The 27,506-nt window shown below is 37.0% G+C and overlaps 1 protein-coding gene across 4 annotated transcripts in view; it reads left to right on the forward strand.

The window, feature by feature from the left end:
• PKN2 (protein kinase N2) overlaps window positions 1-27,506 on the forward strand; it is an 85,439-nt gene that overhangs the window by 35,669 nt on the left and 22,264 nt on the right. For all 4 annotated transcript variants that reach the window (XM_060202299.1, XM_060202301.1, XM_060202300.1 and 1 more), the window contains 12 exons: window positions 2,548-2,665; window positions 3,504-3,649; window positions 3,731-3,944; window positions 14,138-14,323; window positions 15,596-15,705; window positions 23,003-23,146; window positions 23,454-23,529; window positions 24,273-24,447; window positions 24,667-24,793; window positions 25,718-25,848; window positions 26,234-26,309; window positions 26,382-26,473. In XM_060202299.1, the coding sequence (XP_060058282.1) occupies window positions 2,548-2,665; window positions 3,504-3,649; window positions 3,731-3,944; window positions 14,138-14,323; window positions 15,596-15,705; window positions 23,003-23,146; window positions 23,454-23,529; window positions 24,273-24,447; window positions 24,667-24,793; window positions 25,718-25,848; window positions 26,234-26,309; window positions 26,382-26,473 (1,595 nt within the window). The remainder of the gene's footprint in view (window positions 1-2,547; window positions 2,666-3,503; window positions 3,650-3,730; window positions 3,945-14,137; window positions 14,324-15,595; window positions 15,706-23,002; window positions 23,147-23,453; window positions 23,530-24,272; window positions 24,448-24,666; window positions 24,794-25,717; window positions 25,849-26,233; window positions 26,310-26,381; window positions 26,474-27,506) is intronic.

A 27,506-nucleotide genomic window follows, 5' to 3' on the forward strand; every position in this document is an offset into this window, starting at 1 on the left:
ACTTTTGTTGTGACCACATAAGGTTTTGTAGTTTCTGTAACTGAAACAAAGATGTGTGGATAATTTTCTGAGGTTGAATTCTAAAGACTACCTAAAATAAAGAGATTATTCATGCATGCAGAAAACCTTCTTTTTAAAAGTATTATTATCTTTATTTATGTATTTATTGGCTAGAGACAGCCAGAAATCAAGAAGGAAAAGGAGAGAGACAGAGAGAAACCTGCATCCCTGCTTCACCACTCGCAAAGCTTTCCCCCTGCAGGTGGGGACCAGGGGCTCGAACCTGGGTCCTTGCGCTTTGTAACATGTGCATTCAACCAGATGTGCCACCACCCAACCCCCTCAGTTGGATATTTATAACAACAATTCTTGAGCCATACAGATCATCAGCATGTATTTTTCACATGACTTAACAGTCTTGCTCTTGGGTGTTAAGATTAGAGAAAGGAAAAATAGTATTCATCCTAAACTGGTTGTGTATACAGATTTATAGCACTTTCACTAATTACTGACTCCAGCTAGGAAAAAGCATCCTTCAAAGAATGTCCATGGCAGTTTGCTCTTCTTCTGAACTATCATGTGGAAAGGAAAATAACTGTAAAGCAATGCTAAATCAATAATACTAATTATTAAATGTTGGGAATCAGTGAACCAGAATATCATACAGGTTCTTTTAGATTGTTTCCCCTTAATTTTAAGCTATTAATAAAGGTAACTTTCAAGAGTCTCAACTTCTGCAAATCACTGAGCTCTTCCCCCACCCCTCAGTTTAATAGATGTTTCTTAAAATAGGTTCAGAATGAACATACTAAGTCGTTTCTTGGTTTGGGGCTCCTTGTTTGTTTGTTTGTTTATAGGTTTGCTTGTTTTAGTTTAGGAAGAACTTGAAATTAGGAAAGGGAGAATCATTACTTGGAGCTGTGCTCCTTACACTCCCAGCCTAATAAATTTGGGAAGATGCCAAAGAGAGAGAAATGTGTGCTATGAATAGTCTTTAAAGCTGTAGTTATAAGAAATAGATTACATGCTATATTTCAAAAGAATATAGCAAAATATTGTTTCTACTTACATATTACTTTGTGACAATTTATAGCTTACTTTCTTAACTTTGAACACTGTTGAAGAATGGGAGAGTTGGCATTTTCTCTGTAATTTTTGGTATTGACTTTAGTTTTTGAGGATTCTTCATTTTTATTAAGTGTTATTTTGGGCCTTTAAGATAACACAGGGAATTTGTTAACAGTTGTTTTTACTCATTTATTGCTCTTGGTTTGATGGATTTTCATTAATTATTCTATTACCATAGTACTTTCTTAAAGATTTCTTACTTGCATAATGGTTATGCAAACAGACTCATGCTTGAGGCTTCGAGGTCCCAGATTCAATCCTCCACACCACTATAACCCAGAGCTAAGTAATGTTCTGGTGAAAGAGAAGAGAGGGAGTAGAGGGGAGAAAGGTATAGAGGAAGGAAAAAGCTAGAAGGAAGGGATCCAAACCAGGATCCTTATGCCAGTCCTTGCACTTCATGCCACATGCGTTTAACCCACTGCACTACTGCCTGACCCCCTCTCTCTCCCTATCTCCCCCTTCCTTCTCAATGTCTGGCTGTCTCTGTCCAATAAATAAAAGACTTTTTAAAAAATTTTTAAATGTTGGGAGTCGGGCAGCGCAGCGGGTTAAGCGCAGGTGGCACAAAGCGCAAGGACCAGCGGAAGGATCCCGGTTTGAGTCACCGGCTCCCCACCTGCAGGGGAGTCGCTTCACAAGCGGTGAAGCAGGTCTGCAGGTGTCTATCTTTCTCTACCCCTCTGTCTTCCTCATCTCTCTCCATTTCTCTCTGTCATATCTAATAATGATGACATCAATAACAACAACAATAACTACAAAAAAATTTTTAAATGAAAAAAAAGATTTGTTTACTTATTAATGAGGGGGAGGAAGAGGAGTGAGAACAGAGAGCCAGAGTATCACTGCTGGCACGTGATGCTGAATATTAAACTCCAGACCTCATGCTTGAGAGACCAACACTTTTTTGTTATCCATTTCACCACCTCCTAATCCTCAGTATTTTTACCTTTTGTACCTCTTGATTTTCATTATTCTGATGTCAATTTGACATTATTTAGATGCTGTGAAAATGTTTTGTTTTGGGGGCCGGTGGGTAGCGCAGTAGGTTAAGCACACATGGCACATGTGGCACGAAGCGCAAGAACCAGTGTAAGGATCCCGGTTTGAGGCCCCAGCTCTCCACCTGCAGCGGGGTCACTTCACAAGCAGTGAAGTAGATCTGCAGGTGTCTATCTTTCCCCCTCTCTGTCTTCCCCTTTTCTCTCAATTTCTCTCTGTCCTGTCCAGCAGCAATGACAGCAATAACAATAATAACAACTACAACAACAAAAAACAATAAGGGCAACAAAACGGGAAAAATAGCCTCCAGGAGCAGTGGATGATAAACCCTGGAGGGGGGAAGGAGGAAGGTAAATATATATGGAAAGAAAATGTTTTGTTTCCTATCTGTTTACCTTTTCAAAATTCTTTTAATAGGATCGGAAACTCCATGGGACAGCTCAGCAGCTGCTGCAGGACAGCAAGACAAAAATAGAAGTCATACGAATGCAGATTCTCCAGGCAGTTCAGACCAATGAACTGGCTTTTGATAATGGTGATGAGATAGTGACAAATCCTCCTTGTCGTTATCATGCGCATGGGGTGCTGATAAGTCTTATGTGTGGAAAGAAACAGTGGTTAAAAATTAGGACAGGGGGAGTCGGGCTGTAGCGCAGCGGGTTAAGCACAGGTGGCGCAAAGCACAAGGACCGGCATAAGGATCCCGTTTCGAACCCCGGCTCCCCACCTCCTGGGGAGTCACTTCACAGGCGGTGAAGCAGGTCTGCAGGTGTCTATCTTTCTCTCCTCCTCTCTGTCTTCCCCTCCTCTCTCCATTTCTCTCTGTCCTATCCAACAACGACAACAACAATAATAACTACAACAATAAAACAACAAGGGCAACAAAAGGGAATAAATAAATTAAACATTTGTAAAAAAAATTAGGACAGGGCATTTCTTTTTATTTTGAAGGGTTTTTTTTGGGGGAGGGGCATTTCTGTTTTTTGAAGTTTTGTTTTTTTTTTCCTCTTGAGTTTTAATGGCTAAAGTGAATGACTTTTTTTTTTTTTAATATTTTACTTATTGATTGATGAGAAAGATAGGAGGAAAGAGGGAAAGAACCAGACATCACTGTGGTACATGTGCTGCTGGGGGCTGAACTCAGGACCTCATGTTTGAGAGTCCAGCACTTTATCCATTGAGCCACCTCCTGGACCACATGAATGACTTTTAATTGAGTGTTTTTAGCTGTGAAGTAGTATTACTTCATTGCTTACTGATTTGAGGTATAACTTACTTTAATATAAGAATTTATTCTTTTTAGTTCTAATCACTACATATTAGTCAAATAAGTGATTGAAATTAAATTTCTTTTTCCCTTTTTTGCCCTCAAGCAAAACCTGTCATAAGTCCTCTTGAACTTCGCATGGAAGAATTAAGGCATCATTTTAGGATAGAATTTGCAGTAGCAGAAGGTGCAAAGAATGTTATGAAATTGCTTGGCTCAGGAAAAGTGACAGACAGAAAAGCACTTTCGGAGGTAATTTCAGATTTTCAAAATTTCCATAGTGAATTGTTAAAAACAAACCAAAATGACAGTTATCTTTTTTTTTTCCCCAAGGCTCAAGCAAGATTTAATGAATCAAGTCAGAAATTGGACCTTTTAAAGTATTCCTTAGAGCAAAGATTAAATGAACTTCCCAAGAATCATCCCAAAAGTAGTGTTATTATTGAAGAACTTTCACTTGTTGCCTCACCAACACTGAGTCCACGCCAAAGTATGATATCCACACAAAACCAATATAGCACACTATCCAAACCAGCGGCTCTAACTGGTATGTAACATCTTCTCATGTTTGTGTGCTTGTGTCTTTGTATTTTTGTTCTGATTTAAGAAAAAAATAAAAATGTGTGTACAAAATTTGTAAATGATTTAACATATACTAATTCAGAGGCATTTGGTACACTACTATCTAATTCAAGAGCGTTTTCATCACCCTAAAAGTAGTCACTCGTTCTTCCTTTTGCTCTGACTCTGGCAACCACCATTGACTTTCTATCTTTATAATTATATTTATAATTATATTTTATCTTATATAATTATTATATTGTTATATATTATATCATATTATATAATTATATTTACTCTTGTTATTTTTGTAAATGGAATCATGCAATTCACGGCCTTTTGTGTTTGTTATTTTGTTTGTTTTGCTTAGCACACTGTGTTCAGATACAGTCTTTTGGGGACTAGGTGGTGGAACATCTGTATAGCATACACTTCAGCAGGTGGAGGAGCCAGGGTTGAGCTCCTTATCTCCCACTGGGAAGGGAGAAGCTTGTGATGCAGGTGTCTGGCTGTTTCTCTGTCCTCTCTCCTCTGAAGAACAAGAAGGAAGAGGAAGAGTGACAGGAATGATGGAGTCTTCTAGGTACTGAGCCTGAGCAATAAACCCAGTGGCAGCATAAATAAGGGTCGGCAAGATAGCTCACCTTGATAGCTCACTTATATTGTCATGCCCATGACCCAGGTTTGAACCTGACCCCTGCTGCACTAGAGGAAGCTTCAGTGCTGTGATATCTTTGACTTCATCCCCTCTGTTTCTGTCTCCTTCCTAGTTTATTTAAAAAAAAAAAAAAAAAAAGTCAATCTGGAGTGGTGAAGCCCCAATAAGAAAAAATAATAAGTTTAACTAGCTACATCTTCTGTAACTTCTACTATGTATCTTCTCTCACAATCTGTGAACAGTGGCTATCTCTGCCTTATCTATTTTTCAGATTAATTTGTATTAATGATTTAATAGTGGTTTGTGCTATCCTGAGATTATAAGGATATAGTTCCACACTGCACCCACAGAGTACTGTGTGTTCCACACCCTCAGGATAGCCACTATAGTTTTCATAAAGCCTTAACAATAGTTGGCAATCTGTTTATTCTTTGTTTTTAATATTTCACTTCTTTGTATCATGCATTTAAGCAAAACCAGTAGTTGCCTTCCAGAGAAATGCAGGCTGTTTGATAAAAGATAATGAACTGTAGCAATTAGAATCCTTGCATACACACACACACACACACACACACACACACACGAGAATAAAACACTTGACTTTACCTCTTCCCCCCTTCACATGATTTTTAAGTGCAACTAGAAAAAAGTTGCTGCATATAGTACACAGTATTGCAAAATGTATTTAGTTAGCTGGTAGAAGTTAGCACTATTATTATGCAAAAGACATTCATATGGGAGACTCTAGGGTTTCAGGTTCATTCCCAAACCACCTAAGCAAGAGCTCCAGTGAAAAGAACAAAAGTAAAGAAAGGAAGGGGAAAAATCACAGTGATCTTAAGGTTTTATAAATACTGGATACAGCTGAGCTGTCTCATAGACCCAAAGTAGTTTGTTCCATAAAAACCATCTTATTAAATGTAAATAATACTAGCATTGAGTACATACCAGCCAGTCAAGATATTATATATTAAAAAATAGAAACAATTTCTGATACATGAAGAAAATAACTTACATAAGAAGGAACATGTTAAAATATGCATGTGACAGAAAGAAAGAGGCAGATATTTGAAAGTGGTTGATAGTCCAAAGGAAGGGGTCAAACTGGTACTGATAGAACCAATTATTTTACAAAATAATTTCAGAAATTAATGTCCAGTTAAATAAGCACAAGGCTTTATATATAACAGGAAAGATGAGAAAAGCAGAAAAGATGTAGGGAAGATGAAAAAATACCACAGAGAAAAATATTTGAAAAGACAGGAATGTATGCATGTTAATATGTTATCTATAAAGTTGTTTTTATATAAATACATTTAAGAGAGTTATTAAATTGTTCTTATCCCCCCCCCCTTGGCTTGAACAACATCTATTCATCTCTTATTTCCCTTTCATACTTTAAAGTGTCTCATATTCCTATGGACTGCTTTTCTGGGTCTGTTTCACACTTCATCACCTTATTGAGAATTAAATGTTCCTTGCTTGTTCTTCTTTGGCATTTTTAGTAATTTGTGAAAGAAGGGCTGGTAATGGCAAACTCCTTTAGTTTATCTGGTACTATTTTTCTCCTTTTTATCTAAATGATAGTTTTCAGAATGAAGTATTCTGTGGTTGGCAGTTTTTATCTTTCAATACCTTGAATATACCGTCCCACTCTCCCCCTGGTCTCCATGGTTCTTGTTGAAAAATCTGGTGTGATTCTGACTATGCTATCTAAATAAGTCACTTTCTCCCTTTCCCTGCTAGCTTACAGACTTTGTCCTAGACATTTCACAATGATGTCTTATTGTAGGTCTTTTTGGTAGGAGTTTAGGGGTTCTCTCTGCTTCTTAAACATCTACATTCTGACCGTATCCCATTTTTTGAAAAATGTTCCACTATTTTTTCTTTGAATATTGTTTCTGCATACTTCTTTTGTCCTTGCCTACTGAGACCCCCTATAATACTGATGTTTCTTTTCCTAAAAGAGTTTTCAGTCTCTCGAAGAATTGTTCCATTTTTTCCTAAATCTTTGTTTTCCTCCTCCTTTGAAGTCAGAGTGTGGTCATTTTGTCCTTTGTTCTTGACTTGATTTTCTGTATGGGTAAGTCTACTTTCTTGTCCTGCTATTTGAGACTAGACTTCAAAGTGTCTTTCTTACTCTTTATTCTGTTTTCATGTTTCCCATTTTCCTATCCAGTGAATCTCTGATTTTATGGATTTCTTTCTTAATCTATTTCTCCATACTAAATTGAGAATAATATATTTCTTCAAATTTCCTGACAAAGTGTTTCCTAAATTCTTTGACAGTATTTCTGGATCTGTATCACTGAATGTCTGGCCATCTTATTGTTCTCTAGAACCTGTTTTCCTAGTTTCACCCAGATATTTTGGGTTTGGTTGGTCAGCTGGTGCTACTGGGTTCTGCTTTGTATGTGAGTTATGGGTAGAGGCAATGGAGAGAGGTTTCGACTTGAATCTCCTTCCTTTCTGTTCCTACTATCCATTTACCATCACCAACCTAACACAGTAATTTTTTTCTGTGCCAATAAATCCCAGCTGTGCTCTGAAATTTGTTGAGATATTTCATTTTAATATTTGTTTTGGGGTGCTAAATGGTGACACATCTACTTGAGTACTCATACTACCATCCATGTGCAAAGATTCAGGTTCGAGTCCTACTCACCTGCAAGGTGAAAGCTTCATGAGCAGTAAAGCAAGGCTGCAGTTGTCTCTCAGAATAGAAAGAAGAAAAAAGCCCACCTGGAGCTGTGGATTTGTAGTGCTGGTAAAATCCCCAGCAGTTGTCTGCTGATAGTTTTTTTTTTTTTTAAGAAGCCTTTTTTTTTTTTTTAGAATATTTATTTATTCCCTTTTGTTGCCCTTGTTTCTTTTTATTGTTGTAGTTACTATTGTTGTTGTTGTTGTTGGATAGGGCAGAGAGAAATGGAGAGAGGAAGGGAAGGCGGGGGATGGGGGGGATAGACACCTACAGACCTGCTGCACCACCTGTGAAGTGACTTCCCTGCAGGTGGGGAGCCAGGAACTCGAACTGGGATCTTTAAGCGGGTATAAGCAGGTTCCTTGCGCTTTGCACCACCTACACTTAACCTGCTGTGCTACTGCCCGACTCCATTTTTTTGTTTTGTTTTGTTTTGTTATCTAGATCTCCATTGCTCCTCCTGGAAGTCCCTTTATTATCTACTTTATTACTCTTAAGTTGTGTTTTTTCTTTTTAATCAAAAGTAGAATATAGGCCTGTGAGGAATAAGCACATTTTCATCTATTTGTATGTAATCTTAGCCGGTAGACTGGGTAATTTACACACCCAGCAGGTACAATTTACTGTGTATATGCTGGTTAAAATACAGAGTTAATTGGTTGTTAAAAATTGGCTGCCTTCATTAAATGTGCAAGGACCTGGGTTCAAAGCCCCGTTCCCTATGCATGGTGAGGGCTGCAGGTGGCTTCTGTCTCTCTCCCTTCTAGCTCCTCCTCCCTTCTCAGTTTCTCTCTGTCTCTGTCCAATAATAAACAAAAATATTTAAAATATGAAAGTAAAAAAAATTACAAGGCTGGATGAATTTCACAAACATAATGTGAATAATCATTTAGCTGACCGCGACATTGCTTTATTCCATGACAATAAACTGCTCATTCTACTGATGGCTTATATATAAAAAAAAATTGGCTGCCTTGTTGTTCAAGTTTCACTATTATTATTGTTGTTGTTGTTATTATTATTAAGAGAGATCACAGGTTTTATCTGACAGTTATGCTGTGCTAGAGATCCAACCCAGAACCTCATACATGCAAGTCATGTGCTCTACTCATGTAGAGCCCCCGTAACCCTAAGTTTCACCATGTCATTATCAATTCATTGCAAAAATTTTGAATGGTTCATTGATTAAACTACATCAAGTACCTGGAACTTAATTACAGTTCTAGAAAATTAATAAAAGCAGATGTTAGAAAATTAGCTTATATGACTTGAGACATTTTTCCTTTTTCTATTCTGGTGGACTCTTCTCCCCAATGTTTATAACTTCTTTTAGTATACTTCCATATTCTTGTTACTACTATTGAAACTTATTCAAAGTAGGTAACTCTTAACACTCTAAAAGAAATATGGGGTAACTTAACCTAAATGTAAATAACTAGGAATAGAAATATTACTAGCAATAATAAGGGATTGCACATGATAAGAGATTATTATAGCTAAGTATTGGGAATGTTTACTGTCTTGAGTTTGTTCACTGCATGTTTTTTGTTTTATTTATTTATTATTGGATAGAGACAGAAAAATTGAGAGGGAGAAGGGGGAGGTAGGGAGAGAGAGACACCTGCAGCCCTCCTTTACCACTTGTGAAGCTTTCCCCCTGCAGGTGGGGACCAAGTGCCAGAAACTGCATCCTTGTGCACTGTAATGTGTGTGCTTACCCAGTTGCACTACTGCCTGGCCCTCACTGCATACTTTTATGTAGTTTGTTTTATTTAGACTCTGGTTTCTTTTGTGACAGTGTGATTGTAACACTGAGATTTGCAAATTTGTTGCTACTTTAAGTTATGATTGAATTTTTTTGTTCACATTTTGATATATCCACTAGTTTTTATAAAAGATTTTCTCAGAATTAAAAGATGCTTCCCAGCTCAGAATGAAACACTGAATTAATAAAAATGACTATAACATAAAATAGTTTTTCCAGAAAGTTTTAAAAAACACTACTATTACTAATGGAATTCTTATCTATTGTATATGAATACAGACATTTACTTGTTGGATTTTTTTTTTTTATTTTTATATTGTGGGTTATAAAAAATAAAAAATGTAATTTTAAGCTTTTTCTAATATGCTTGTGTATAATTACATTCATGTCACCTCATAAAGGAATGAAACTCTTACAAGTTTCATAAAGATCTCAAGTTCCTCTAGATTTTTGTTGTAGATGAGACCAGGTGCTGAGCATTGTCATCTCCTAACACATTGAAGTAAATAAAATAGTGAATAAGCTACCAGAGTTTGTAGTAGTAGCCAGATGTGTGCAGTTTCCCCAGGATGACTTTCACAGCAGAGCATTAACTGAAAATGAGCCACAGTTGCCATTTTAATAGCAAAAAACAAAAACAAGTAAAACATACAAACACAAGTTGATTTTTTTTTGGAACTAAAATTAAAATGATATACATTATACTTAAATCTCCCTTAACACTTCATAATGAGACAATTTCCATAGCATAACAAAATATGTGGTTGGCATTTTCCTCGTTACTTTTAGCAACTGTATTGAAATACAATTTTCATACTTTAGAATGCACCTATGTTAAATATATAGCTATATGATTTTTTTTGTTTGTTTTACCAAAGTCATTAATATCCAGGTTTTTTTAAAAATATTTTACTTACTGGGTAGAGACAGAGTAATCAAGACAGAAGAGATAGATAGGTATAGAGGGAGACACCCACAGCACTGCGTCAATGCTCATGAAGATTTCTTTCTGTGCATGAAGACTAAAGGGTTGAACCTGGGTTATTGCACATTGGATCTGAGAGGTGTGCCACCACCCCGGCTTCCCAGCATTCCATTTTTAGATAGAAGTTGAACTACACACATCTGGAACATATAGTTGGAGAAGTTTCACAGTGCAGTTTACTTACGAAGTCATGCCAATCACAGTGATTAATATCCTCATTACACCCGGGGATCCCCATGTGCCCCTGTGAAGTCCTTCTTCCTCATGGCATGCTGTCCCCCACAAACATCCCCAAGATGGTCTTTGTCCCATTTCTGTCAGTGGAGAATGGTTTGCATTTTGTGGAATTCCATATAACTAGAATGGGAGGAGGTGTAGTTTAACCCTTTTTAATCAGAACAGTTATTCAGACATTCCTCTATATTGTGTTTGTCAGTACTTACTAAACCTACTTAATACCTTTGTCTTTGCAATGTAATCTCCAAAAATCCCACCGTGCACGAGTGTGTGTGTGTGTGTGTGTAATTTAGAAATCATAGTTTTCATCTCTAAAAAATTGTTCTGTGTGTAATTTAGAAATCATAGTTTTCATCTCTAAAAAATTGTTCTGTGGTCACCAGGCGGTGGTGCAGCAGGTTAAGTGCACATGGCACAAAGCACAAGGACCGGCATAAGGATCCCGGTTCGAGCCCCCAGCTTCCCGCCTGCAGGGGTGTCGCTTCACAAGCAGTGAAGCAGATCTACAGGTGTCTATCTATCTCTCCCCCTCTCTGTCTTCCCCTCCTCTCTCAATTTCTGTCTGTTCTTTCCAACAATAATAATAACAACAGCAACAATAAACAACAAGGGCAACAAAAGAGGAAAAATAGCCTCCAGGAGCAGTGGATTCGCAGTGCAGGCGCTGAGCCCCAGTGCTTACCCTGAAGGCAAAAAAAAAAAAAAAATTGGGGGTCTGTTTTATTGCATGTCTCTGTTCAACTTTTTCAATGGAGTTTAGTTTGAAATATTTTATGTCAGTTTTGGATTCATTTTTGTCTTTTGTTTTCCTCTTTTATGTCTTTTTAAAAAAATATTTTGTTTATTTTAATGAAAGAGATACAGAGAGAAGATATGCATAGATCAGAGCACTGCTGAGCTCTGGCCTATGGTTGTCCTAGGGATCCAACCTGGAACCTTAGAGCCTCAAGGCATGAAAGTTTTTTTGCATGATCATTGTGCTCTTTCCTTAGCCTTTTTCTCTCATTATATGTCCCGTTTGCTACTTACTCCATCTTAGCAAGATTTTAAATAAGGGATCCCAATTTGCCTCTCCAATGAATATGATGGGAGAGGACTTCTGTGATAATATACTACATAGGAAAGTGAATTTTGCCTGACTATGGTTGACTTTGAATAAGAAAAAGAACAGCTGGGTGGGTAGACCTAAAGTAATGAGTCACATGAGGCTTTTAAAAATGAGGGGTTTTCTCTGACCTGTGGCAGCAAAGTAAAGAGAGATTTAAATCATGAGAAGGACTCTGTGTCAGTGTTAACTTGTAGATGGAGGTTGGGGGCATGCTTGATAAGGAATTCAGGTGGTCTCTACAACTTGGAAACTGTCTCTGGCTGTCAGCTAGCAAAGAAGCAAAGTCCTTAATCCTGTACTTGCAAGAAACTGGATTCTGCCAGCCACTTGAATTAATTGAAACAAAAGATTTTTCTTCAGAATTTCAAGATGAGACCAACCTGGGAGACACAATGGTTTTAGCTTTGGGAGATCTTTAGCAAAGAGTACAGACCATTCAGCCCAGACTCTGACTAACAGAACTGTAGAATAATCAATGGGTATTGTTGTAAGCCACTGAATTTGTCATAATTTGGGTTTTTATTTCTTTATTGGGGAGTTAATGTTTTACATTCAACAGTAGATACAATAGTTTGTACATGCATAACATTTCTCAGTTTTCCATATAACAATACAACCCCCACTAGGTCCTCTGTCCTCCTCCTTGGACCTGTATTCTCCCCACCCACCCACCCCAGAGTCTTTCACTTTGGTGCAATATGCCAATAATTTGTAATGTAGCAATAGAAAACAAATACATCGGGTAATCTCTTGTTTGATGCCAGGCATTTTGAATTTCAGCTTGTTGGATGTTGGCTACTTCTATACTCCTAAACTGTATTCCTAAATGTGTTCTTGAGTTTTAGTCTAGGTCACAGTTAAATAAGTTACATGGAAGCAGTTTCATTTTTGAGTGTTGTGGTTAAGACTTGTTATATAGAGCCACCACATTATTTATTTTAAGGATAATTATTTTCTACTACTGGAACAAAAGTTAATGCTTGTTCAAGAGAACCTTCAGGTACTTTCGGAGTGCTCTTTGGGACTACTATATTACTTCCTTTGTCTGTGAACTGCACCCCGGTGGTCTCTGTACTCCCACTTTTGTCTTTTTTGTGGTTTATCTTATGTAATTAATATATTCACAACATAGTTATGTTTAACTAATACAATTAAAATATTTCCTTCTCTGTACTGTTTTCTGTGGTGTTTGAAATTAACACTCTCCTTACTTAAGCTGTATCAGATGTCATCATAAGTTTGTGTTTAGCTTATTTTAGACAAAAAGTGAAATAAAAATTCAGAGTGTGAAAATACTACAGAATGAGGAATGTTTTAGTCTATACTAAGAATCGTTAGTTCTGTGGTCCAGGAGATGGTGCAGTAGATAAAGCATTGTACTCTCAAGCATGAGATCCTGAGTTCAATCCCCAGCAGCACATGTGCCAGAGTGATGTCTGGCTCTTTCTCTCTCCTCCTCTGTTTCTCATTAATAAATAAATAAAACATTTTAAAAAATAGTTCTGTGTCTTTAACTCAGTAGTTTGCCTGCCTTGCCCTACCTGTGGCCTCTATCCTCACAGTGCACCTGGATACTCCCAAGGCAGTTAGATGGCTCAGTCTCAGAGCTGATCTCACTTGTTTTCCTTCTCTTAGAGAAGTCATTCTCCTTGTCTGATACCCAGTGGCTGACATTGTCAAGTGTGGGTTTAGTTGTGAGGGTAAATCCAGGTCTTTTTTATTTGCTAACATTTCTGTAATTTCTTTAAAGAAAAGAAAAAAAAAGATTGATTTCCTGAGACAGAAAAGACTGTGGTTGGTATCTGTGGTGCTCAGTGTCCCGTGCTAGACCCCGGCCTACAAGTGAAAGCCCTACCACTGCACCACCTACTGGGCCACATCACTTACTTTAATTAATTAAAAACGTTAAGTAAAAGAAAGTTTCGATTATTTGAGTTGTTTGCCAGGAAACACTTGTCTTAAAGTACAACACGTGAAGTTTTATTAGCAAAACATCTTTGAAAATTCTAATGTACCAAGTCTAACCCAGGTGCTGATGAAATTGTATCTCCAAATGGGGTAACTCACAGTTGCTTGTTTTCATTTGAACACCTATAGTAATTATTTGCCTAAGGAGATGGACATTATTTTATACTTAATTACTTGACTAAACTATTAGAATGGCAAGGTATTATTTTATATCAAATCTAGAAAAATCCACTTACTTCTGCAAAAAGCCTCTGTAAAGTCCTTTTGTATATTAACATGTCCTTTTGTATGTTACATAACTATTAAACACAGCTATTCACACAACCCTGTTTCCTTGTTTCTAATTTCTGTATGTTAATTTAATAGGCATATTATTTAACTTATCCTTTTCCATAGGTTCTATATACACGATTCTATCAATATTCCTTTTATGTGATTGTGGAAATAAGTGTAAAATAATAAACATAAGAATTTTTTATAACTTGTTTCTATTTTATACACTACAGACAACTCTTGGGAATATATGATTCTTTCTGTAATATTTCTTGTAGTTGTTTTAATTATAAGTTTTCAATGTGTGTTTCTAATTAAAATAGGAAAGAGCATAGTTACCTCAAGAAACTACAGAATGGAGAAGAAATTCTGTGATGTTGGTAGTTTTTTTTTTTTTTCACCCTGTTTCTAAATAGGCAATTAAGACATAGTTATCTGTATTAAGAATGTCTGTTCTTAATTGAGGCTTTTTTTGTGTTAATAGGGACTTTGGAAGTTCGTCTTATGGGCTGCCAAGATATCCTAGAAAATGTTCCTGGACGATCAAAAGCAACATCAGTTGCACTTCCTGGGTGGAGTCCAAGTGAAACCAGATCATCTTTCATGAGCAGAACGAGTAAAAGTAAAAGTGGAAGTAGTCGAAATCTCCTAAAAACCGATGACCTATCCAGTTCAGTAAACCGATTTTTAAAAAATAATATAGAAAATAAGGGGGCCTATACAAAGGGTTTAGCATAGGGAACAGAGGATGGGAAGACTCCAGTTGGACCCCCCCCCAACTATGTGTTAAAAGACATAGTGATAGGAAAGCACTACCAAGATTTACTTGACTAAAATATTTATTACAAAAACTACGTGACATAGCTTTTATTCTTTTGAAAGAATAGCATATTGAGCATCACTCTGCCTAACTGAAAGTGTCTAGAGGCTATGAAATTAGTTCTTACCGTATCACTTCATGATTATTTTAATGATAGACTTAACACTTCTAAACCAACATTGAAATGTTGACAGCCACAAGACTCTGCTTTCTGAAATAGGATAAGTGAGATAGCTTACAAAGGGTGCCTTTGCCAAATGTGTGGGGCAGTTTTGAGCCCAGCCCTACTACACTGGGGGAAGCGTTGGTTTCTGGTATCTTTGTCTTTCTCCTGTGTGTGAAACCCTTGGTAATGAAATAATAATAATAATAATAATAGCATGTTTAGTAAATCAGTATTCTTTATGAACAAATGAAGGTACAAGGGGCATAAAATCAAGAGACTTCTAAAGCACTTTGGAGACATTCTGAAGTATAATTTATAAATTGTAATGTAAATGTGTAACTGAGATGGAGTGACAATTCCAACTAACCCACACTGCAGTGATTTCCTGTATAGAAAAAAAAAAAAAAAAAAAGAATCGGCAGTCAATGGGTAGTGACTGGCCTGCATTTGGTCTGACCCTGTCGATACACCTGGAACTTACTTCATAGCAACATTAAGTGTTGGTTTTTAAAGTCGATGATTTTGTATGACCCGTGAGGTTTATAAATTATCCAAATGGCCTTTTGTAGAAAAGAAAAAAAAAAGAGGTTCCCCACTTCTGCTTTGAGGTAGCAGAGTGTATAATAGGTGAAGACGTAGGAAAACTGGGTGATGAACATTGACATACACACCTACATTGTAGAAAACAACTAGTATTCACTCCAGTTGGTCTAATATAGATGGAACAGGTTAGAGAGTGGTTAGTTATTTGTGTTTCTGTTAAAAGAACAATTTGAGAAGGTCTTGTGTGTACATGTATGTAGATATAAAACTAGCCATTTACAGTTCAAATGTTTCAGTATTGACAGTTGAGAAACCTTATTTCAAGAGATCATAAGGCTGGTTTGTAATAAACAGTAATGTTTACATTTAAAGATTTTAAAGCGTCTAAGCAAGTTTATAACTTGTGTTTACAGATGACGTGTGTGCAGTTTTGAAGCTAGATAATACCGTGGTTGGTCAAACTAGCTGGAAACCTATTTCTAATCAGTCCTGGGACCAGAAGTTTACGCTGGAACTAGACAGGGTAAGATGAGAGCCTTTTTACTCGATGTTTCATTATGTATGTAGTTGATTTTAAGTACCTTTTTTTTTTTTAGAAGTCTTTGTAAAACTTCACTCTAGCAGAAAAGAACCTAGGTAATGTAGTTAAGGAAACCCACAAACCACAATAGTGCACATTACTAAACTTCAAAAACTCCTGCTAAGTCTTTAGTATACTTCTAAGTATATATACTCTTTTTTCTCTGTGATAATTTAAATAAGAAAACAGTAGATGATGATGAAAAAAGAAGAGGAAATAGTTTTAAATTGCTCATGAAAAGTGAAACTATCAACTAGACTGGTAACTGTTTCTTCCTGCTCATTTATTTCATCAAAAACTATTGCTTCTTCTCCATGGCACCAAATTCTTTCCACTTTGTAAGCCTGTGCCTTTAGAGACTTTGAAGGCACTGAATGGCTAAATAAAGTTCTTCATCCCCTGGGCCTCTTAGGTCTTCTGAGTTATGCCAATTACTTGTCCCTCATCTTAGTACAAACTTCTTTTCAGCACAAACCAAATTTATTATTACTGTAACTCCTGTATACATAGTGCTTTTTACATCTTTTTAGTCTTTTATCCTGTGTATTTATAGACTTTATTAATAGAAAATGTTTATAGAAACATTTATAGAAAAGGTTATTTTAAACTGCCATGTTCATGCCATTTTGCCTCAAATGTCAAGTTCCTTTTCTGCAAGACTCTCAACTTAAGTCGTCTGTCTGGTTTCTGTCCTTTTCAAGGTAGAGATGTATCCATCTTTTCAGAACTATGGATTCTGTGTGTTCTGCATTTCTATTCTTAATAGGTCACTTAAGTTTTTTTCTTACAAAATTTGCTATCTATAAATGTTTAGTAGGCATAATAGCTATGTGATTTGTTTTGTTCCTTAATTCCCTCAGCTCTCCTGTTATAAAGTTTAATCCCCAGGAGATTGAGATAATGAACAAGGATACACTGAGTTCTTAGAACTAACCCTTTCCCTTTCGCTTTATTAATATAGAAAGCTATCTTTCTATCAGTGCTAGAAACAGGGAAGACCCAGTTTTTTAACTTAAACTTTAAAAAATTTAGGAACAATCACTGCTGTTGAGAGCAGAGATATAGAAAGTGTTTACTTTTTTTTTTTTTTAATTTGGTGCTAAAACCTTGTGTGTAAGTATATCCACTGCTCCTGGACCAACTTTTTCATTCCTTTCATTTCAAATGGAGAAGGGGGCTGGGAGGACAACAGAGTACCACTCCACCATGCACAGAATTCCCATAATGCCATGGTTTGAACCTAGGTAAAGTGATCACCCTGGTGGGTAAACTTTCACCCAGCTCTAATGATAGGCTTCTCTTCGATAATTTAGATTATTTAAAGTTTTATGGTCTGTTTACTAACGAGAGAAAGAACCACAATACCACTGTGGCATATGCAGTGCCAGCAGTCAAACTCAAGGCCACGTGCTTGTAAGTTCAGTGCCATAGGTAGAGTCCAGGTAATTATTTAAGCAGGTAGAGCACAGGGCTTGACTTGCATGAGACCCCAGATTCTTTTAAAACATAAAGGCACTGGGCCAGGCAGTGGAAAGCCCAGTAGAGCTCACCTACCACCATGCTCAAGGACTCTGGTGCAAGCCCCAGTCCCCAGATGCTGGAAGGTAAGGAAGCTTCACAAATGGTGGAGCAGTGCTGCTCTCCTCACAAATGGTGGAGCAGTGCTGCTCTCCCTCTCAATTTCTCTATCAGAAATAAGTAAATAAATCTTAAAAAAAAATAAAACAGGGGCTGGGCAGTGACATACCCGGTTAAGGTTAAGGGCACATAGTATTATACACAAGGACCCAAGTTCAAGCAAGCCCCTGCTCTCCACCTGCAGCAGGAATGCTTCACAAGCAGTGAAACAGATCTGCAGATATCTTTCTTTCTCTCTGTCTCTATCCTCCCTCCCCTCTCAATTTCTCACTGTCCTATTGGGTAAAATTGGGGGGAAGGGAAATGTCCGCCAGGAGTAGTAGGTTCATAGTGCTGGCACTGAGCCCCTGTGATAACCCTGGAGGCCAAAAGAAAAGAGAAAACCCTGTAATAAAATTTTTTAAATAAATAAATAAATAAAGTAAGGATATTAAATTGCATTGAAACTTTTGCTGCAGTTATAGATACTGAACAAGACTGTTACGTATCACTTAATCTTCATGGTGCTCTTAGGAAGTAATGTACAATTTCTATCAAAGCTTTACTGGATTTCTGTGAGGGAATAGAACAAATGCTACAGAAGTCTATCTGAAACCACAGCTTATTGGCACAATGAGAAATGCTCTTTCACTAAATGACTATGGTCTGATATGATTGAAATTTAAAGGTTTGAGAAAAAATCATAAACCATTAAGTTATGTTTCAGAATTTATGAGTTTGACTCCTAAAATATATCAATAGAATTACATGAAGATACATCACCAGGAATAAAGAGCATAGGTAATGGGACTGAAATAAATGTTTAAAACATTTTAATTTTTTTTTAAAAAAATTTCTTTTGTTTTTATTTATTTATTAGATACAGCCAGAAATCTAGAGGGGAGGGAGTGATAAGTTGACAGAGAGACACTTGCTTCACCACTTGTGAATCTTTTCCCCCTGCAGGTGGGGGGCTAGGGGCTCAAACCCAGGTCCTTGTGCATTGTAACATGTGCACTCAACCAGGTGCGCTACCACCCAGCCCCTGTTTAAAACATTTAAAGAAACACTAAAAGAATTGAAAGTATGAATAAAGAATGAAAGATGAAACAAAATGACTTGCCAGGATTTTTTTTTACTGATTTAATTATGATCAACAAATCTGTTGGATAAGAGGGGCACAATTCCACACAGTTCCCACCACCAGAGTTCCATATCCCATCCCCTCCATTGAAAGTTTTCCAAATCTGTATCCCTCTGGGAGCATGGACCCAGGATCATTATGGGGTGCAGAAGGTGGGAGGTCTGGCTTCTATAATTGCTTCTCTGTTGGACATGGGCGTTGGCAGGTTGTTCCGTACTCCCAGCCTGCTCCTGTCTTTCCCTGATGGGGCAGAGCTCTGGATAGGTGGAGTTCGGGACACATTGATAGGTTGAGTTCGGGACCATCTGGGACTTGCTTAAAAGTAGTTGGGGTGAAAGTGACAGTGAAACATGATTAGATGATAAATTGTTCTGGGTGGTAAAGATAACCATATAAAACTATAAAAGGCGGGCTGGGCGGTGGCGCAGCGGGTTAAGCACACAGAATGCAAAGCATAGGGACCAACGAAAGATCCCGGTTCAAGCCCCAGGCTCCCCAACATCGAAAAAAATTATAAAAAAGATGGCCTCTGGATTTGTAGTGCAGACACCGAGCCCCAGCAATAATCCTGGAGGAAAAAGAAAACATACATACACAAACAAGAAATACCCTCTTTGAAATAAATAAGTGGAAAGATAAAATTACAGGAGAGTGGTAGGTGTGGAAGATAGAGTTAAAGAAGTTGCTTGAATGTAACACAGTCAAAAGGATGAAAACCATGAGAGGCATAAACAGAATTAGAATAATTAGCACACTAGAATTCCAGAATGAGCGAAAAAGTAGAATGGAGTAGTGATGACGTGTGGAGCAGTAATGGCCTAGAATTTTCCAGTATTGGTAATACGAATCCTCAGATTTGAGAACACAGTTCCTGATTTATCCTAAAAGCATGAATTAGAGAAGAAAATAGGACTGCATTTAGTCAAAATATTTGTGTAAATAGATATTTAATGTGGTCTTGATGAAAAAGAGAACTTGGACTTAATGTAAGAGAAAAAATAGAAAATCTTACATGACAGTATACAAAGAGGCAAATTTAAGTTTGGAATATTAGGGAGTATTTGGAACTTTCTTAGAATGATACATGCAGCAGTTATACATACATAGCTTATAGTACTGCAAATTGTATCACAATTACTTACTTTTTTTTTTTTTCTCTGGACTAAAGGAGCAAATGCCCTCATATTCGTAGTCTAAGTCTCCAGTTTAGTTCTAACTGTCCCAAAACATTCTGTGGTTTCCTTCTTTTTCATCATGTTTGTTCCAGCTGGAGAATCACCTGTCTGACTTCCTGAACAGAAAACACAATATTGTTTCCTGTGGTGGTGGTTTGCTGGGTTACAGATGCCTCCCTTCCCTATCCAAGTCTCAGACCCTGTAAGCTGACAGCAGGAAACATTGTTAGGAGATCTAATGACAGGAAGAGAGGAAAGTCGGGTGCTACTTTCTTTGTTTTCTTGGTAGTGCTCATCTCTGACTACAGTTCTGGTAAGCAGTCCTTTTTCTTAGTAGGAGTGGTAGTAGATTAACACTGTTACTAGTCCTTAGATGCTTTCCTACCCCTTGCTGGTTCCTTCTCCTGTAGTCTAAATTACTATCCCTGATTCAAGTATTCATTCCAGTTATTTCCCAAAGTACTTGAGCTTTTAACGTGAACAGACTACTATAACATTAATAAACGTCCATACTCTATGACATTTACTAATGTCAGAGTAATTATTTCTACAGACGCTTCCCTTCAAGGCAAGTATTCTTTCCACTCACCCTAGTTGTTGTTGTGATGGGACAGAGAGAAATTAAGAGGGGAGCAATAGGTAGAGAAGGGAAGAGAAAGCTCTCTTTGAAGCTTCCTCCCACATGTGGGATTGGGGCTCTGAACCCAGGCTCCTTGTACATGGTAACCTATGCAATCAGCCTGGTTTGCCACTGCCAGGGCATTATTCTCCCGTAATAATTACATCAGAGCAATAAAATGAAGTAGGGTGCCCTAAGCTCACTGCCATAAATTTCTTTTTTCTGTTTCATTTTCTGACTATAAGACCTTCTGGCATATCTCTTTACTTATTTTTTTTTCATGTCCTAAGTGTTTTCTGTATTAATTTACATTAACTAATTTTATTATTTACAATCAAAAGATTATTATGTATACCAGGCACTTACATAATAAGACACATAGGTTCATATATTAAAAGTTGTTATATGAAAGAAGTAATTTTTACTCGGTTGAGCCTAAAGGAAAAAAACATTTGTCTTATGCATCTTCTACAAGATGCTTAAAATAAAATAATGGGGAAGTCTAGTACTTTATCATTGAAATGTAGGTAAATTGTAAACATATATAGAGATCATTTTATGACTTGACCTCAGCCTGCATATTGTTCTACAAGTACACTTAATAATTTATTGTTAAAACATTAAATATGTTTACCACATGACATAACTTTTTAGTGGTTAGAGTATTCTTTCATCTGGATATGGTGTACTATGCTTTTCACTTTTGGCTTTTTCAAGTTCTAACTAGGCTGCTCCAAAAAAGAAAACCAGCATCTTTCTGTGTAAAGTTGTATGTGAATTTTGTTTCTTAATGTATTTTTATTAGTAATTTAATATAGATTTATAAAATTGTAAGATAATAGGGGTATAATTCCTAAGTTCCCACCACCAGACTTCTGTGTCTCCATCCTCTCCATTTGAAATTGTAGTACCTCTCCCAAGATCAACAAACAAGCTGATTCTATAGTTATTTATCTCTTATCTATGTATATATTTTTCCCTTTTTTTTTTCCAATGGTCTTACCTTCATTTCCTTTCTAAGTCACTCCTGTACCTATTACTACTTCCGAGTGTCTTTCCTTTTCTTCTCGTCTCTCTCAGATAAGAGAAACAGTGCTTGGCTTCCCCTGGTGTTTATCAGATTTGCTTCCCTTCCATTACTGATATAAAAATAAGATTCTTGGCAACAAACACTTCAGGTCCAGATGAAATGAAAGTAGAGAGCCTTCTGATTTACTTCCTGTATCTTTCACCCTTCTGGGAATATGGACCAGAATTCTTTTTAGGGTACAAAGGCTGGCTTTTGTAATTGCTTCTCCAATGGACATGAGTGGTGGCAGGTCGATCCACATCCCCAGCCTGTTTCTGTCTTTCCCTAGTGGGGTAGGGTTCTAGAGAGATGAGGTTCCAGGACACATTGGTGAGGTCATCTGCATAGGGAAGTCAGGATGGGATCATAGTAGCATCTGGAACTTGGTGGCTGAAAGGCGGTAAGTTATAAAGCTGGGCAAATATATAATAAACAGAAACCAAAAAGTACTAATAGAGCAGATGAGAATAGGGACCATAGAGTAGAAGGAAGCTGGGAAATAGTTTAGGAATGTTCCTAGGAGCCTATACCTTAGTAATCTTTGCCTGAGCTTGATAACTAACATAGAAGTGGACTAGAAATTTTGTCTGGGAAGATGGTTTCACAGTTGAGAGTAGAACTAGGAAGAAGGATTAGGGCAGACAGTTGCTCCCAGCCTGAAGCTATCTAAATGCAGTTAACTGTTTGCCACATCTAATTAATCTGGAGCCCATATCTCTTCACATTTAGCACCAGAGCCTGTACAACTTCTGAGTCCTTGTCAAGCAGAGCTCACACTCCACAGTCACAGCTGGGAACATTGTGAACTGCACACTCCGTAGAACCAGTCTTCCTTGAGTGGCAGAGAGTAGGATGACCCAGCCTCCCTATGAAGAGTAGGGCAACCTTACCATTGCCAGTTCATAGTGAGGGTATGGTCCTGAGGAAGCCCACAAAGGGGCTTATGATGATGTTCCCAATGGATATGACCAATGATGGTAGATAAAGGGGCCTATTAGAGGTCTAGGTCCATATTATCTATGGGAGCAATCCAAGAATTCCCTGTCTAGGTTCCCCAGGCTGAATTTTGTTTTTCAACCCTATCTGTGTAATCAATTGTTATCACTGGTATTAATATCCAGTGATATTTCTTTGAAGCTTAAATTATTTAACATTCTTAGGGTATTTAGTATATTTGCAGCACACTGGAGGTGCAAAATAAATGCAACTTTCATATATCCACTCATGTACCTTTGGGTCAGAGAATAAAAAGGTTTGATAGGCGTTCTCTGAGGTGAGCATTGGTGTCTCTTAGCAGTCTCATAACAGCTGATGTCACAGGATAGTAGGAATATTTTTGTAGCCACTCATCTGTATTGGCCATTCCTACTTACATCTTCTTTATTATGGCAGGACTGCCTTAGCTGGAGACTGTTGAAATATGATTTTTCCTTTGATTTAAAATATTTTTGTTTGTTAATGTGGTATGTAGTAAAAGATTATTATAACATGTTCTTTAAGATAGTATGGCCATTACATATGCTATCTTTGTTTATTGTATTTGTATTTCATATTTCTGTGGTATTTTATTCAAGTTAAGTCCAATGATGCCTTTTTTATTTCTTTAATTACTGTAGTCACGTGAGCTGGAAATTTCAGTTTATTGGCGTGATTGGCGATCTCTATGTGCTGTAAAATTTCTGAGGTTAGAAGATTTTTTAGACAACCAGCGGCATGGCATGTGTCTCTATTTGGAACCACAGGGTACTTTATTTGCAGAGGTAATGTATTTTAGTAAATGTACTTGCATACAATTGAAATCATATGTGTGGGCAGCATGATAGCAAAGTAGAAAGTGTTAGAATAACAGGCAACTTGAATCTCGGCTCAACTAGATTACTGAGAAAATAAATTCCGTGGCAAATCATTTTTCCACCCTGAGTCTGTTTTGTCATCTAGGAAATGAGAGAACTAGATTAAAATTTGACTTAAAATTATTTTAAGTTTTCAAAACTTACAGTTTAATGAATTTTCTGAACCATAAATACAATGTTATATTCTGTCAACATGATTTTTTCCTCACTGCAGGTCACCTTTTTTAATCCAGTTATTGAAAGAAGACCAAAACTCCAAAGACAGAAGAAAATTTTTTCAAAGCAGCAAGGTAGTTACTAAGAAATCAAATACTAATTATTTTCTAAATCAGAAATGTATATACTATTTTAGAAATAATATGCATCTTTGTTTTATTTATTTATTTATTTATTTTACTTTTTCATTTCTGCCTTCTAATAAAAATACAGAACATAACGTATCTATAAGTAAAGACTAGTAGAATGTATTACTCAGCTTCAGTCAACTCATGGTAGATCGTACCGATATTCCATCCACTCACTACTTCCTCAGATTGTTTGAAACAGCCTTAGACTCAGTGATCTGAAATATTAGTATTTCTAAAAGATAAAAAATGTTTTTTTAGTTTTTTTATTTACTGTTTATTAGAGACAGAGAGAAATCAAGGGGAAAGGGGTAGATGGGGGGCCACCTGCAGCCCTGCTTCAGCACTATGAAGCTTTCCCCCTGTAGGTGGGGACTGGGGACTTGAACCTGGTCCTTGTGTACTCTAATTATGCACTCAGCCAGGTTCACCACCACCTGGCCTTGCTAAAAATATTTACTTACAGATTTTACCATAAATCATTACTGGATTTAAGAGGAAAAACTAATTCCTATTTACTTTTAAAACTGTTTTTTACTCTAGCCTTTAATAACAGTGAAAAACTATTTTAAGTGACAAGTTTTGTTGATTCATAAATTATAAACTAATGAATATTAATTTTTAAATTATGGCTTCCGGTAATATGCTAAAATTACTTATTCTGTTGCCTTTATTCACATTACCCACAGGCAAAACATTTCTCAGAGCTCCTCAAATGAATATTAATATTGCCACTTGGGGGAGGCTAGTGAGAAGAGCTATTCCCACAGTAAATCACTCTGGCACCTTCAGCCCTCAAACTCCTGTGCCTACTACCGTGCCAGTAGTTGATGTCCGCATGCCTGAACTATCACCTTCAGGAAGGTATGTGTCTAGTAGGTTTTGAACATAGATTTAATAAAATAGTTATCTTGATATTTGTTCTAGTTAATTGATTACAGTGGGTCTGTTAAGACTAATTTTTTTAAAAATGTGCAATTATGACTGCTTACATGAAAGATAAGATTATTTGCTTTAATTTTAAAGTTATTTAAATATACGCACTGATAACTTTTTGTTGAATTGCTTCTATTTTTAAACAAGTGATTCTACAGTAACCAAATTGGACTTTGATCTTGAACCTGAACCGCCTCCAGCCCCACCACGTGATTCTTCTCTCGGAGAAATAGATGAATCTTCTGAATTAAGAGATTTGGATACACCAGGGCAGGCAAGGCATTTAAAACCTCATAATTCCTTTTCACTAAATGATAGCCAGTAATAATGTCATAGTGAATGGGTTGTATTTTTAAATTAATTGGAAGTACTTAGCACCAGCAAGATAGCTCACTCACCCCAGCAGGTACCTGGACTGCTGTAAGCATACGCAGATTCAAGCCCAGACCTCAGTGCACTAAGGCAAGCTTCAGTGCTGTGGTGTCTTTCCTTCTCTGCCTCTGTTTTTCTGTGTGTGTATCTCCTTTCTGCCTGAAAAGTGCAGTTCAAAGTGGCGAAGGAGGGAAAAGTATGTCTGTAACCTATGTTTCACATGATTGAACTCTCAAATCACACCAAGTTGACAGGAGCTAACCAGCTTAAAGGTAGCATCCCTTTACCATTAGTCCTTGGCAGTCATGAAACCAGAGAGATGGAATAAACCAGACTATAGAAGCATTGTTCATTGAGTTGATGTTGCCTGAAATGTTAATGTTCGTTTTCTTACTTGGCTTGCATGGTTTCTGAATATGTCCTGAAGATCACACATTCTTTTTTCACATTTTTGGAGGAGTACAATATGAAATTATTAACCATAGAATAACCAATATCTGGATCTTGCCTTTTCTTATTAATATTTATAACTAACTTTTGATGTTTAGAAACTATTTTACTTATTCATCTATTGGATAGTGACAGAGAGGAACTGAGATGAGAGGGGAAGATAGACGTGCAGCTGTGCTTCACGACTTGCGATGCTTCCCCACCTGCAGATGGGGACAGGGAGCTTGAACCCAATTCTTTGTGCTTGGTGACATGTGCACTCAACCAAGTGCACCACCACCTGGCCCCCAGTTTTGATATTTTTTAACTTTATCCTTGACAAGTATGTTGTTTTCTGAATGTTTCTGTGACTTAATGACTACTTAATACTTTACAGGATTCAGAAAATGTTTTTGATATTGACAATGACAGAAACCGTATACTTCCAAAATCTCCATCCGAACATGAACTTGACATTCCTCAGTCATGCCTAAAATATGGTGGCGTTCGGGAATTTGAGGATACAAGGTAAAGAATATGTACACGGGGAGTCGGGCTGTAGCGCAGCGGGCTAAGCGCAGGTGGCACAAAGCACAAGGACCGGCATAAGGATCCTGGTTCGAACCCCGGCTCCTCACCTGCAGGGGAGTCGCTTCACAGGCGGTAAAGCAGGTCTGCAGGTGTCTATCTTTCTCTCCTCCTCTCTGTCTTCCCTATCTCTCTCCATTTCTCTCTGTCCTATCCAACAACAACAACAACAATAATAACTACAACAATAAAACAACAAGGCAACAAAAGGGAATAAATAAATAAAATTAAAAAATTTAAAAAAAAGAGTATGTACACGGCTTTGCTACTACCTGTTTGGCCCCATAGATTGCTTTATTTTTAATTGAAATTAACTTTTTTTTAGATCGCAACAGACATTCCAGTTTAATTTACAAGACTTCAGATGTTGTGCTGTCCTGGGTAGAGGACATTTTGGAAAGGTAATCTTTTATATTTTCTTGAAATTTCTACAAAATTAAATTGGGTAGGAAATAATTTTAATCTCCTTTCAGGTGCTTTTGGCTGAATATAAACACACTAATGAGATGTTTGCAATAAAAGCCTTAAAGAAAGGAGACATTGTGGCTCGAGATGAAGTAGACAGGTATGTTGCTGTTTGGGGTTGTTTTTTTTTCTGGAGTTGTAAATTAAAAATAAAAATAAATGTAGGTAACAGTGTAGTTGTACTTGCTATAAAATAGACATATTTTTCTTACCAAATCACTTCCCTATCTTATGCAATAAGTAAATCACTTCCCTATCTTATGCAAGTTTCTGGTTAGTGTATACAAAAGAGAAATTGTTCGTCTAATGGACATAATAAAATGTCGTTTACAGATGCTATGTATTTAGCTGTGTATATTTATGGTTTGAACATGCAACTGTATTTCCCTTTTTTTAAAGTGGTATTTTTCATTCTGACCTTTTATCTTTCTGTGGTGAATAAATGTAAATTGATATGGACACATCTTCTCATATATAATTATTGCAATGAAGAACTTTAAGGATAATACTTTAATTAGATTTGAGAATATACTTTTAAAATATCAATAGAGTAATTGAATGTAAATTATTATAAGTATGATATACTTATCACAGGAAAAAGGTATATGTAATCACAACAATAAACAAGGGCAACAAAAGGGGAAAAATAGCCTCCAGGAACAGTGGATTCTTAGTGTAGGCATCAAGCCCCGGTAATAACCCTGGAGGCAATAATAATAATAATAATTTTTTCCTCCGATGAAAGATGGTACAGCAGGTAAGTAATTAGATGTGCGACCGTGAGGTCTCTTATTCTATCTCTGGTATCTCATGTGCCAGAATAATACTCTGATATCCTCTCAAGGCTTTTAAGAGTTGATTTTTTTTTTTTTTTTCCTTTAAAGAACTTTTCTCCTTTATTTAACCAGTCCATTTTCATTGGCATTGCCTTTCCTAGAGCTGGGACATAGCTCACTTGGTAAGGCCTCTGTGCCATATGTGTGGCTCAGATTTGAGCCTTGGTAGCATATAGGAGTGCCATGGCATCGAGGAAGCTCATTGCTTTAGGGTCTCTCTCTCTCTCTCTCTCACTCTCACCTTTTTGTGTGTCTTCTCCAATGAAAATGTTGACCTGAGCACGGGAAAATTGGACA

The sequence above is a fragment of the Erinaceus europaeus genome, chromosome 11 (assembly GCF_950295315.1).
Source record: "Erinaceus europaeus chromosome 11, mEriEur2.1, whole genome shotgun sequence".
Taxonomy (NCBI): domain Eukaryota; kingdom Metazoa; phylum Chordata; class Mammalia; order Eulipotyphla; family Erinaceidae; genus Erinaceus; species Erinaceus europaeus.